General features: G+C 36.6%; 1 protein-coding gene across 3 annotated transcripts in view; it reads left to right on the plus strand.

Annotated features, from left to right (window-relative positions):
• Nucleotides 1-12,656, plus strand: part of LOC149224997 (uncharacterized) — a 383,647-nt gene that overhangs the window by 242,186 nt on the left and 128,805 nt on the right. For all 3 annotated transcript variants that reach the window (XR_016249560.1, XM_089386395.1, XM_089386396.1), the window contains one exon: nucleotides 7,293-7,397. Coding sequence is in view for 2 of the 3 variants with exons in the window: in XM_089386395.1 (XP_089242521.1) it covers nucleotides 7,293-7,397 (105 nt within the window). In the remaining variant the exon portion in view is untranslated. The remainder of the gene's footprint in view (nucleotides 1-7,292; nucleotides 7,398-12,656) is intronic.

Here is a 12,656-nt window from a genome sequence, read left to right on the forward strand (position 1 = left end):
TCTTTGACTAAGCATATTTCCCAAACTATGAGGAATCTCATGGCATATCATATACTGTTGGAATCAACATGACGAGGAGAATCCAATGACGAGGTTTGTTGCTCCGTGTATGTGCGTATAATGAGGTACAATTAATGGGGCTTCAACCTTGCAGCCTGGGGCACTGATCTTCAACTAGGTATATCTTCTAATCCGGGAGGACCCACAAGATGCTCCACATACCACTGGAAATGGCATGACGAACTCCATCAATTTGGAATGGTCTCATGCTGAGAATGATCATCAAGGCCCTTTGATATGTTCAGGTCTCCACCGGGGCATGCCATCGAATCAGGATCTCCAAACCCTTGAGCTAGGGTCTCATCAAGTTGCATCATCCTATGGATATCATCACATCAATGACCTCCAACTGACCTTGACATGAATGATGATATCTTCCCTCGCCTTGACATTAATGACAACCTAGTCAACAAATTTGTCATATTTATCTGTGTAATATTTTTCCTGAGAAGCAAATAATAAAACCTCCATAAATTGGTTTTCCCCTTGTGGGTTTTTGAGGGTCACAGTTGTTGAAAAATGTGTAACTAGGTTTGGTCTTCATAAGTATGAAATGTATTCTTGTAAATTTTAAAATGAATTACCATTATTATTGGAGTATGGGTTTCATGCTTGTGTTCTTTTATTTTATAGATCAAGCACCCATTGAGTGCTGCTAGGGTTTGTCCTACGTCTAAGAGTCATTGTCATATATTGAAGACCCCAATAGGCACATTGTATCTTGTAAAGAAAAAATATTAGTCTTTAAAGTGTCAAAATACCCTCCAAGATAAAGTCAGCCTAGAAGCTGTCAAGTCGGCCTAATTGAAGAGCCACATCTACCCCTTGAAGAAGCACACTCACTCATCTCTCATTATATGTGAAGAAGAGGACGAAGAAGTGGTCGAAGAGAAGGACGAAGTGTTTGGGCTAGTTCTCTCACTCTCACGTGCTAGAGAAAGCTAGGGTTTTTGCGCAAGGGTTACACTAGTTCGATCTTGGAAGAAAGGAAGAGAAGAAGGCAAGCGAAGGTCACTAAGGGCATCTCTCAAGCCCTAGGTCACAAGGAAAGGCAAGGGAAGGGCAAAAGAAGGCTCTAGGAAGAAGATCGAAGTTCCCACATGTGGCAGCAGTTGTCAGGCAGTCGAAATTTCGGATCTGCAATAGGAGGTCGAAGTTCTTGTAGTAGGAGGCCGAGTTGGTGCAATTGGAAGATATTTAACTGGGTTTGGTTAGTACAAGGTTTGCACATCATCTCAAGTGGGTATTGGTTTGAGTCATTAGGTCTTGGTATTCGTCAATTGAAGGATCTATAAGAAGAGAAGAAATTTAAGGGTTTTCCCCTCAGGAGGAGGGGTTTTGGCCCTGACTTGCAGCCTATACACTGTGTCACTGTTCTTATTGTTTTTGGTAGCTGTTTGATGTTTCTTACACTTTAATAATAAAGAACAAAGCTAACAAGGAAAAAGGTAACACAAACACTTATCAAGTTGAAAAAAATTAACATATCCATTGTCCTATCAAATTCTCAACAATTGTTGACTGAAATTCAGTGTGTAAAAACTGTGTGCTTGTCTATTTCATTCTCTTATCAGCTGGAAAGGCAAAGAAGTATAGTCCTGAATGTTTCAGGATAATTTGTATTAAAAGTTTAAATATCAACTAACTTGTTTGGGGCTGTGGGCATTAAACTCTATGCAAAACCCTTGAAACTGAGAGGGCTACACAGATTTAAAAATTTGTGCAAGTGTTTCCCCTCAAACAGTATGCTAATAGAGCCCCAATATCAATTCGTTGAATATCCAATCATATGCCAAAAGTGAGCTCTGATTTTCTTTTATAACTTTATCATAGAATATCATGGGTTAGAATACCATGGGCCATCAAAAGACAATGAGTTTTTTCTTTATAATCGTTCTTAATTTTAGTTATTCATTTCACTTTTTGATGCTGTTTTTTCTCTCCAAGTGAAAATGAACAATTATATTAATCTTCTTGGAAAAGGACATTACGTTTTGCAAGTTGATTTAATAGGACAATGACCGAATTTGTTCTCTAAACCCCCTAACCAGAAACCTAAGCTAAAACTGAATATCATTCTGGTTAGGATATTTCCTCTACATCATTTTTGAGTGTTTGTATGCTCTATTTAATATTAATTGGTGTATTGTTCTTGCTATTTTAGGTTTCTGCTACAAATATATACATAGAAGTCAGCAGGGCAACTTTCAGAATTAAATTTTAGTTATTCATTTCACTTTTTGATGCTGTTTTTTCTCTCCAAGTGAAAATGAACAATTATATTAATCTTCTTGGAAAAGGACATTACGTTTTGCAAGTTGATTTAATAGGACAATGACCGAATTTGTTCTCTAAACCCCCTAACCAGAAACCTAAGCTAAAACTGAATATCATTCTTGGTTAGGATATTTCCTCTACATCATTTTTGAGTGTTTGTATGCTCTATTTAATATTAATTGGTGTATTGTTCTTGCTATTTTAGGTTTCTGCTACAAATATATACATAGAAGTCAGCAGGGCAACTTTCAGAATTAACTCTTATATCCTTTTTGGAGTTGGTTGGGGTATCAATTTGGAATCCTCCCTTGGCCTTTCAATGGGAAATTGGGCATAAAGAGTGGGGCTTTGGGCTGAGCTGATAGTGGGTCCTTACATTGCATGTGCCAATCCCAGCAGGTTGTACAAACCTTAGCAACCCTGCTAATTAGATCCCTAATAGGAGGTAACAACGCCTATTTTTTGTGGTGCACCCCTTTCTTAAACATTTTTTGGTGCATACTACTGTTTTTGGATGAGGGTGAATTACCTTTAAAGGGCTAGTTTTCACATGTAGTAGCATGGTCAATGTTATGAATAAAATTTGTATAAAAATAATGTAAATATAGTAATGATACCAATGTAACAAACAAAGTTTGTTATAACAGGGTAAACACTCCAAAAGACTTGGAATATGTAGATCTCCATTGAAGATACAAGAATGTATATTAAAATGTATGAATGAGAATGATGATACAAATGAGAGTGAGGGCCTACTTATATACCCTAGGCAGATATCTCTTCATGGGAGGTCATGTCTCATTAGACACAACTCTTCAGTACTAATGACTAATTAATATTTACTTATTAATCATTACTATATTTACATTATTTTATATAAATTATATTCATAACATTGCCTTCCTCTTCAAAAAGCTTTGTCCTCAAAGCTTATTAATAAAAGGGCTTCATCTCTTTTCCTCTTTCAAATATCTTCTTGTCTCAATACTTTCATCTTCGTTGATACTAGATGATATGATCCTTTGAGTGATAAACAAAATTGTTGAACTGAGAATCAATCTTACTATCCTAGATTAATCTTCTGTGGAATCTTCTGATCATTGGAAATTTGTAATGAATTGTTATCATAGGATTGGATTCTGCAAACTTCAGTATTCCTTGGAACATAAGTTTGTTGTTTATGTTCTGGGTGATACTGGTATGTAAATTGATTGAAAGCTCTGCTCTTGTGATTCGGATGCCGATAAGGAGTTCTTCTATTTTGAATTTCCCTTATCATGTGTGTGGCAATTTCCTAATCTACTTTAGTTGCTGAATTGGTTACAAAATCATCACGTGGAATTTCCATCGTCTAAACTGCAACATTTGAATATGTTTTTCCTTCAACTAATTTGTCATTTTCTTGAGTTGACTGGATCAATATTCATTCCTCTTTCTTCAACTTGGACTAAAGACTTTGACACTTGTTTTGTGATAAGTTCTTCTAATTTGTTTTTCAAAGATTTTTTATCATCCTTAAGTTTCTTAATTTGAGTGAGTAGACTTTGGTTATGGTTTCTAAGGCGTAAGAGTTCCTCATTTTCTAAGTCAACTTTTTTTTGGTATTCAAGCTTCTCATCTTTTAAACACTTGATTTGTTCTAACAATCTTTGGTTAAGGGTTTTTAAGCACAAATTTTCCTCTTCGTTTTTTGATAGACTTTGGTTGTGTTTTTTTTTTTCTTTTTTCTTTTCTTCTTCTCCAGAATTTTCCTTTTCTTGTTCTAACTGGTGCTTTTTAACTTTACATGTTCTGACTTGTGCAAGTAGTTTCTGATTATGTTCTTTCAAACACGATTTTTCCTTGTTTGTGTTGGATATGACTTCTTCAAGCTCTTTCTGCTTCTTTGATATTATTTCTAGATTCCCATGAAACATTAGTTTCGAAATATCCTTAAGGTCTTTTGATGAAGGCATTATAACTTCTGATTCATTGTCATGTCTTGGAATGTGACCATCTTCTTCTTTTAAGGGAACATTAAGAATTTTTTCTGTGTTTAACATGAATGTACCTAATTCTTTGAACCAATGTCGACCGAGAATTATGTCCACCTCTTTGTGAAGCATAGTTACAACACAAAGTTGAGATATGTACTCATAATGATCACGACTGTCACTTGTAAATCATTAATTTCATACTCTTTCTCCATAAATACCTTTTCTTTCGATTATATTTGGCTCTAGAACTAATAGTTGATTTGCCAAATTAATTGATTTAATTATTCCCGATGTTTGTATTAATATCATATTAATCTCTTTCCCTTGGATACACCCCTTTAATTGGAATACCATTATAGGAGAATCTTCCTTCCTTTATCATTTTCGAATTAGACTCCACTTTGTTCATCAAATATTAGATACTTTTGCGTTTTTTGTTTTTCAAGTTGTTAAGAACTCAAGACTCTTTGATACCTTTTTAACTTTATAATTCCCTTTAATATCTCTCCTTTTTCTTTTTTAAACTTTATATAGGGTATACCTTTTAATATATATATATATATATATATATATATATATATATATATATATTTTTTTTTTTTTAATTACTTTTGTATTTTTCCTTTATAATATATAGTCACTTTAGTAATTTTTTTTTGTTTTTTGTTTTTTTGTTATAACATAACAAAATTGAATTTTTCTTCTTTAAAGTATATTTATTCTTGAATCTTTTATAATTGAAAAGTCATGGTCGTGAGTGATGACAGGTTCACAACTCCTGAATGGTAGCTATGCATGATTCCATGACTTGCTCTCGAATCGATTGATACCTTGATAATTTCTTTTAATATAGCAATCAAATTTCCTTTAACCTAGCTATTGTATAATTGACTGTTGGAATGCGTACAATAACCACTTGGACAATTTGTATGATGACTTGCATGCATACAAGTCGATTTTATAATGCTGATGGTTGATTGCACTAATAAATTTGGTGATGGTGGTAACATAAGGCCGCGGTAGGGGTAGGTCGGGCAGTTTGTGAACTCCGACTATGGTTGCGGGCTATGATAGTAGCCCAGGCAAAGGCGGCTGTGGCTGCGGGATGAGAATGGTGACTTGGCATCTGCAAGAATGATATTTCAGCTCAAAATAGACTTCGGTCTTTTTGTTGCAGATTCGGGTTGCAAATGAGAGTGGCGGAAGGTAGCAGTGGTCTGTCCGGGCTTATCACTGGAAATTGATGACAGTGGCAGCAAGAAATGGCGCCGTGGGCGAATTGACGGGGGCAGCGTAGGGAGACAACGATCAATAGCTTGCGGGCATTGTTAGTCTGTTGAAGGCTGCGGCTAGTCAGATGTGCCGCTTATGCGGCTAACAACAGTCACAGATAATTTTTGATGATTTCTTATTAATTCCTTTTTTTTAATATATATTTTTTTCTTATAAATATATATGCATTTATTTATTTTCTCCATTTTAATATTTATGTATTTTTATTTTTTCTAGCTTATTTTTATTTATTTTTAAATAAATAATCTCTTTTATTTTAATTTTATTTTTTATAATCTTTATTTTTATCCTTATATATACTTCTTTTTATTTAATATATATATTTTAATATTTATTTTTTATCCTTTTTCTATTATTTTTTTCTTTTATGGCCAAGGGCCAATTGGCGAAAGTGGAGAAACTCCAACTTGTGTAGCAAAATGCATCAGTTGTGACGACAACAAGGTTGATGAAGGATTGATGGCCAAAGTTCAGATCAACTGGTTCTCTGCAGCGGTTAAACGACTATAGGATCAGACCTGACTTTGATATCAATGTAATGAACAAAGTTCGTTATAACAGGTTAAACACTCCAAAAGACTTGGAATATGTAGATCTCCATTGAAGATAGAAGAATATATATTAAAATGTATGAATGAGAATGATGATACAAATGAGAGTAAGGGTCTACTTATATACCCTAGGCAAATACCTTTTCATGGAAGGTCATGTCCCATTAGACATGCCTCTTCAGTACTGATAACTAACTAATGTTTACTAATTAATCATTACTATATTTACATTATTTTTGTATAAGTTGATGGTGTGACAAATTAAGCCTTCCAAGATTAATTTTCATATCATAATTCGTAGCAAACATCGTATGACTCATTGTATCAAATGAGTTCAATTTACCTTGGGTAAGCAATTAGTTGATGAAGGTATCAAACTAGATCTTTTATCTCAGTTGGCAGAAGGTGTTAAATTAGTCCTTTTACCTCATATCCTACCTTAATGTACTTGATGGTGACAAATAAGTCCATTAATTTTGCAGTGTCCAATAGTCCTTAGATAGATAGAGACTGGTCCCATATCATCCCATTTCCTTGCTCCCTCTTCTTCCTTTCATTTTATTGCCATTTCCTTTTTTCCATTTCCATTCATTTTTCATTTCACTATAACTATTTGTTTTGTTTTGGATAACTTTCACATAATCACCTTGAGCCTCCACTCCATAGCCTTAGCAATCCTATCTTGAGAGAACTCCTTGAGTTGGAGAAGAGCCAACCAAAAGTGTGAGGAAGAGCTACAGATGTGATAGTGCGTAGCCTTCTATAGTTATACAAACTAATGCCTTGGTGGTTGGGACTTCACAAAATGTTGTACATGCTCACCCTTTTGATTGATTTTTTGAATAATCTCAAGCATTGTAACATTTTGCTTTTATAGATTAAACAATATTGATATACTCAGAGATTATATTGAAGTGAAAACATGATGAGATATGTTATTATGTTTTCCATGTTTCAGAAGTAATTGAACTGAACAACATTGGATTTTTGGGTTAATCTAGATGGAAAATTTTGGCATGTCATACCCCTGTCTATGTGTATAGATTATTAGCAGTGTTATAACTGAGCTCTGATTATATAAAGATTACCAACTATGGTGATTTCTGTTTTCTCATACTCTTCCATTGATGTGAAGGTGCAAGCAAATTGGAGCAAATGCAAACCGTGCTCAGTGTCATACTTGTCGCTGCTCATCAAATTTGGCAATGTGTCTCGATTGTAGTGGGATTTTCTGTGACAGGTTTTCTCTCTCTTAATGCTTGATTTTCATTAGTCAACTACTAAATATTCCAAAGTGTTGCTGATTTGCAATAACATGGCTGCCAATATGAGATATAATCTTGATCAGGCCTTTCTATTAAAATTGCAGTAAATGAAGAATTTCATATACATTTGCCAATTACCAAAACAGTGAATTAACCTTTCAGCATGTTTGAAAGAGCAACAAAGCTAGAGTCGAAGGTGAGATAAGATGATATTATAGCAATATGGGTAGTGCAAACAAAGAATTGTGTTGAAACTTGCTTCCATATGAAGGCCTAGCCTCCTTTGTTCACAAAGTAAGTCCTATTAGTAGAGGAAGGATATGCCCCATGCACTTGCCACCTTACATTTCTTCCATTTATCTAGGAGATACTGCAAGGAAGACATGACATGAAGGACAGACATGCTCTCATTGGAAGGTGTAATGATCAATAGTTCATTTATGAAATATCCAGCATAAGAAGGATAACATGAAACAATCCATATAAGATATAAATATATAATTGATAATGAATGTGTTGTACAGAGAATCGTGTGACATTATATAAGATTAATTGATCATCAAGGTGAAATGTTGCGTCCTTTATTGGTTATTTAAATAATGTTATTTATATTATTTTGTGATGTTTATATATTTAGTTTTTATTTATTACATTTGTTGTTTTTCTAGAGCAAACAAGACTAGAAAAATTTTCAATTTGATAACTTCTTCCTATTGAAAATGTAACTAGTTTCAGTGTTCATTGTTATAAAATCAAAAAGGCAGAAAGATTTTCTTATGTTGACAATTACTTGTGATACTCATGTATTCTTATTAGCTTTCGTTATGCTCTTCTTTTATCTTCTTTCCATCAAGCAATCATCAAATCAAAAGCATGAAGATCAATAACACTAGATATAGGCACTCAGCCAGGGCAAAACCCCTATGAAGGGGAGAACCTAGTCAAACTTTTTCACTAATAAATTCAAATCAAACTGAGACAATCCAAGACCTTAGACCTAGAAAAAGAACCTCCTTTTATCCTCCAAGTCAGCCTCCAAACTTCAATGGTCAACCCTTAGTCAAATTGCTTCAATCCCGCAACAACCCAAATTTTGGCCCTTCCAGCTTCAGAATTGCGGCCCTACAGCAGACCTGCAACTTCGGTCCTCCTGCAACAGTCTAGAAACTCACACATGTGGCAGAAGAGAGAGAAATTCAGATCACTTTTGCTTGATAAGTGTCTCATTCGCTAGGATTTTCTCCTTCTTCTTTAGGTATTTCGCTCTTCTTTCTTCCTCCTGCAACTGCAGATTGAACTTTCTTGCTTGGTGTCCTAAAAGAGGTCGAGTAGCTATCAGTATATAGTCGTTTGAGGCTCCTATTGAGGCCGACTTGGTGGAGGAGGCACAAATGACACTTTTGGCACAAAAATAAATTTCTTTCTTGATATACAAAGCCCAAGAAGGGTCTATTACATGACGACGAGGACTAGGACTTATGACATAAGCCCTAGAAGCCTACAATGGAGGCTGACCTAAAAGTCAAAATAATAAAGCATGAAACCCATGCTAATAAATATTTTTTCTTTTTCTTTCGTTCGACAAATACATTACATAATGACTCAAATACAATTATGAAGGCCAACACTAGTTACCTTCTTCAACACTACCTCTTAACTAGGGAGGTATTCATAATCATACATATGTATACAAGTACAAGGATGAACTCAAAATGATATGTTCTATGAGGAGTCATAGCATACACAATGCTAAAGATTAGATACTTGACCAAGGTATCTAACCGGTTGGGACTAAGGTGTGTTCCAAGCTTTTGTAATATTCCTAATGGAAATTTTACAATGATAACAAAGTCATACAAAGATAATGACACATAATTTTTCAAAAATCCATACACATAAACTAGAAATATCTCCAAATCCACAAACTGGCCAAGATTTTATTAATAATAATGTTGTGGTACAAATGAGTTGGAGAAAATGCACCTAGGCTTGCACAAGGCAAGCTACAAGCACCACGTGATGAATAACAGAAAGCTCAACAACTATAATAGCAAGCTCCTCTAGAAAACTGCGTGGCTGCTCCAAAACTACACTACTGGTTGACTTCGTCCCCTAGTTTCCCCACCCTAGAGTGCCTAGAAAATTCTATAAAATTAGGAGTGTTCTCCTTGCCCAAAACCTAGAAAAACCCAGAACGGGTTTGGCCTATCTCCAACCAAAGTCGAAACCACAAAATGGTTCAAATTCCTCAACTAACTAGCAATTCACCTTGCTATAAGAATTAGGATTTCTGGTGCGAATATCGCCCGAAAAATTCTTTAAAATTATCTATATACTCCTCTCAATAAACCCTAAAAAACCCAGAAAGGGTTTTGGCTGAATCCACCAATCCTCGGTGACCCCCAATAAGTGCAAATTGTCCAATTTGGCCAGAAAACGCCCCAAAAAACTAATACTGCTGAATTAAGCCCAAATCCACCACTATAAATCTCTCCCAACTTTGGCTAAATTCTCCCTTGAGGAGTACCTCCAATCTCCGACCTTTATCTCTCCCTCAACCTCTATTCCTCCAACCCTTGTGCACTTCCAGAAATGTAGAATTTCGATGCCAAGAATTTTCTCAACTCCCCAGCTGAAATAACTTGTAAATATTTTATCATTGTGGAAAAACCTGTGAACAGTTTATGAAACCAACGTTTCGGACTAGCTTAGTGAGTCCATCATCAGGGCAATGTGATTTGTATTTTGAGAAGAGAGAGCGTGAAATTATTGAGCTATTAATAGTTAATTGAAAAAATATTTGTTGTCTGTTTTAATGTCGACCTAACTGATTTGCTAGGTTTCTAGCTCCGGAAATTCTCATCTACTCAAAATTTAGAGCATTGTTCATTATGTCCCTTCCATGGTGAGACTTAATGGTGAGACTCTCTCTTTAACACCATTAAGTCTCACCATGGAAGGGACATAATGAACAATGCTCTAAATTTTGAGAAGATGAGAATTTCCAGAGCTAGAAACCTAGTGAATCAGTTAAGTCGACATTAAAAAAGACAATAAATATTTTTTCAATTAACTATTAATAGCTCAATAATTTCACGCTCTCTCTTCTCAAAATACAAATCACATTGCCCTGATGATGGACTCACTAAGCTAGTCCGAAACGTTGGTTTCATAAACTGTTCACAGGTTTTTCCACAATCATAAAATTCTACCAACCTGTATGGACTCTCTCTTTAACAACTTGTAAATATGCCCAATGGAAACTCTAAATTGAGCTCCCCGAATTGCCTCACTAGAGAGACACTTGAAGTTCTTCGAAATGACGGTGGAATTCTCGCTCGAAAATTCCTTGTGCTGAACAACATGGTTGTCTTGGGTAAGCAACTCAAGGGAACTAATGTTGAATTGTCAAATGATCAAAGATACCAAATGGAGGCCTCCAAGTTCTATTTATAATTGCTAGTCCTCTCCCTTAGTGGTCCCCATATTCTACTAATAAAATATTACTTTGCTGCCATTCTTCATTAAAATAATAATTTTCACTTTTCTCTCACAAAATAATATTTTCTTGTTTTATTTAATATCACCAAAAATTGGCAAAACTCCTTAGTGAATTTTGCACTCACAAAAATTGCGAACATTACAGTCCTCCGCGCCAAAATTTGCCTGTCCTCAAGCAATATCCTGCTGCTCCAAATGTTGGTCGAGCCAATGCCAAGGTCCGAAATGTGCCACTGAATGACTCCGCGTTGTTGAACATCCTGCCATACTAGTGACGATCACCATGTCAATAGCGAATCACCAGATTCCAATAGAATATCTGAATGATCCTCCTGTAGAAAGCAGCTTACCCTTGAGGGTAGATGAACTGCCAAATCCTGTTGTACCTGGATCCCATGCTAGTCTCAGAAGGGTGCCACCATGCTGACGCTGCGCCACTTTGACTATGACAAACTTCCCATCATGCTCAAACTGTATCCTCCCCTCTCGAAACTTGATGGTGGGATATCTGTGAAGGCCAAGCTTATCCTGCCTAGGCATCTCCATGATGTCAATGTCTACCCATCCACTGTCAATCTCAATCTTGAGCAACAACTGGATAAATTTACCTTGCCATACAATGGAGGTTTCAACAATCTCCCATGTGTCACACCCAAGGTGAACTCGATCACTCTCTCCCATGAACCTATTCATCATAGAATGGAGTGTCCTATCAATCAACTCAATCCCTAAATCCCATAACCAGACCTGCTGCAACATAGCTCTAACAACTCTTGGAATCTGTTTGTTCCTCGTCCCTAATCCCTGCATGAAACTGACATATAGGCCCCATATATCATGAACTAATCTGATGCATGCTAAACTGCCTTGTGCCTGCCACTACGTAGTACTGATGACTATTGGAAGCTACATGTGCCAAATAACTACCCCATGAAGGCAACTGATAGATGGGTATCTGATACTCGCAATCGACTCAGTGTATGCGGACCCATCGTGCTCTTGCCAACCATCACCACTGAGTTTTCCATCCACCTTCTCGATAGTGTGCCAATACAATGTCTGGAGGTTGGACACATACTGGAAAGCTGCCTCAATCGTACACAGTATCCTTTGCTCATGCATGATCCTGACATGCCCTGTGGAAAGAGTGACACATGCCTCCCTTGTGACCTACTCCCAAGGCGTAGGCTCGCTAATGAATGATATGCCACCCCCACAGATGATCACCTCATCCCCCAACTTGTGGTTGTCAATTCTTGCACCGACCCAATGCCACCACTGAGAAGTCTCTCCCCTAGTGCGTTGAGTGTCATCCCAATATCTCAGGTGAGCTCCCTGTCCCCAGCTGCTCACATCCAGAGTGTCAAAGGACAACAACCAAATCATCTGTGCCTGTAAGTGATGTATAAGAAGGACAAGCATGTGAGTCCCCATGGATACCATCGAGTATCGCTCATTTGTGTCCTTGTCAATCCTGGGTAAAGTACACCGAAAGGTATGCCCAATGTCTTCGTCCATAAGTCTCCTTGGAGGCAACCCTCCAAGACCTTGCTGTGTAACACCATATGCCCCTGCATCCCACTGAGTATCCTTGTAGTCCTCGACCTGGCACTGTACCGTGCAGCCTATCCCTATACACCACTAGATACCCTGTGATACAGATGTACTGCTCTCCCCATGTGTATGCGATGTGATGTGAATCGCTCAATGCAAGCCAACATGCTACATCAAAC

The sequence above is a fragment of the Pinus tabuliformis genome, chromosome Q, assembly GCF_031772625.1.
Source record: "Pinus tabuliformis cultivar Carrire ecotype Pingquan chromosome Q, CPIR1, whole genome shotgun sequence".
NCBI lineage: Eukaryota > Viridiplantae > Streptophyta > Pinopsida > Pinales > Pinaceae > Pinus > Pinus tabuliformis.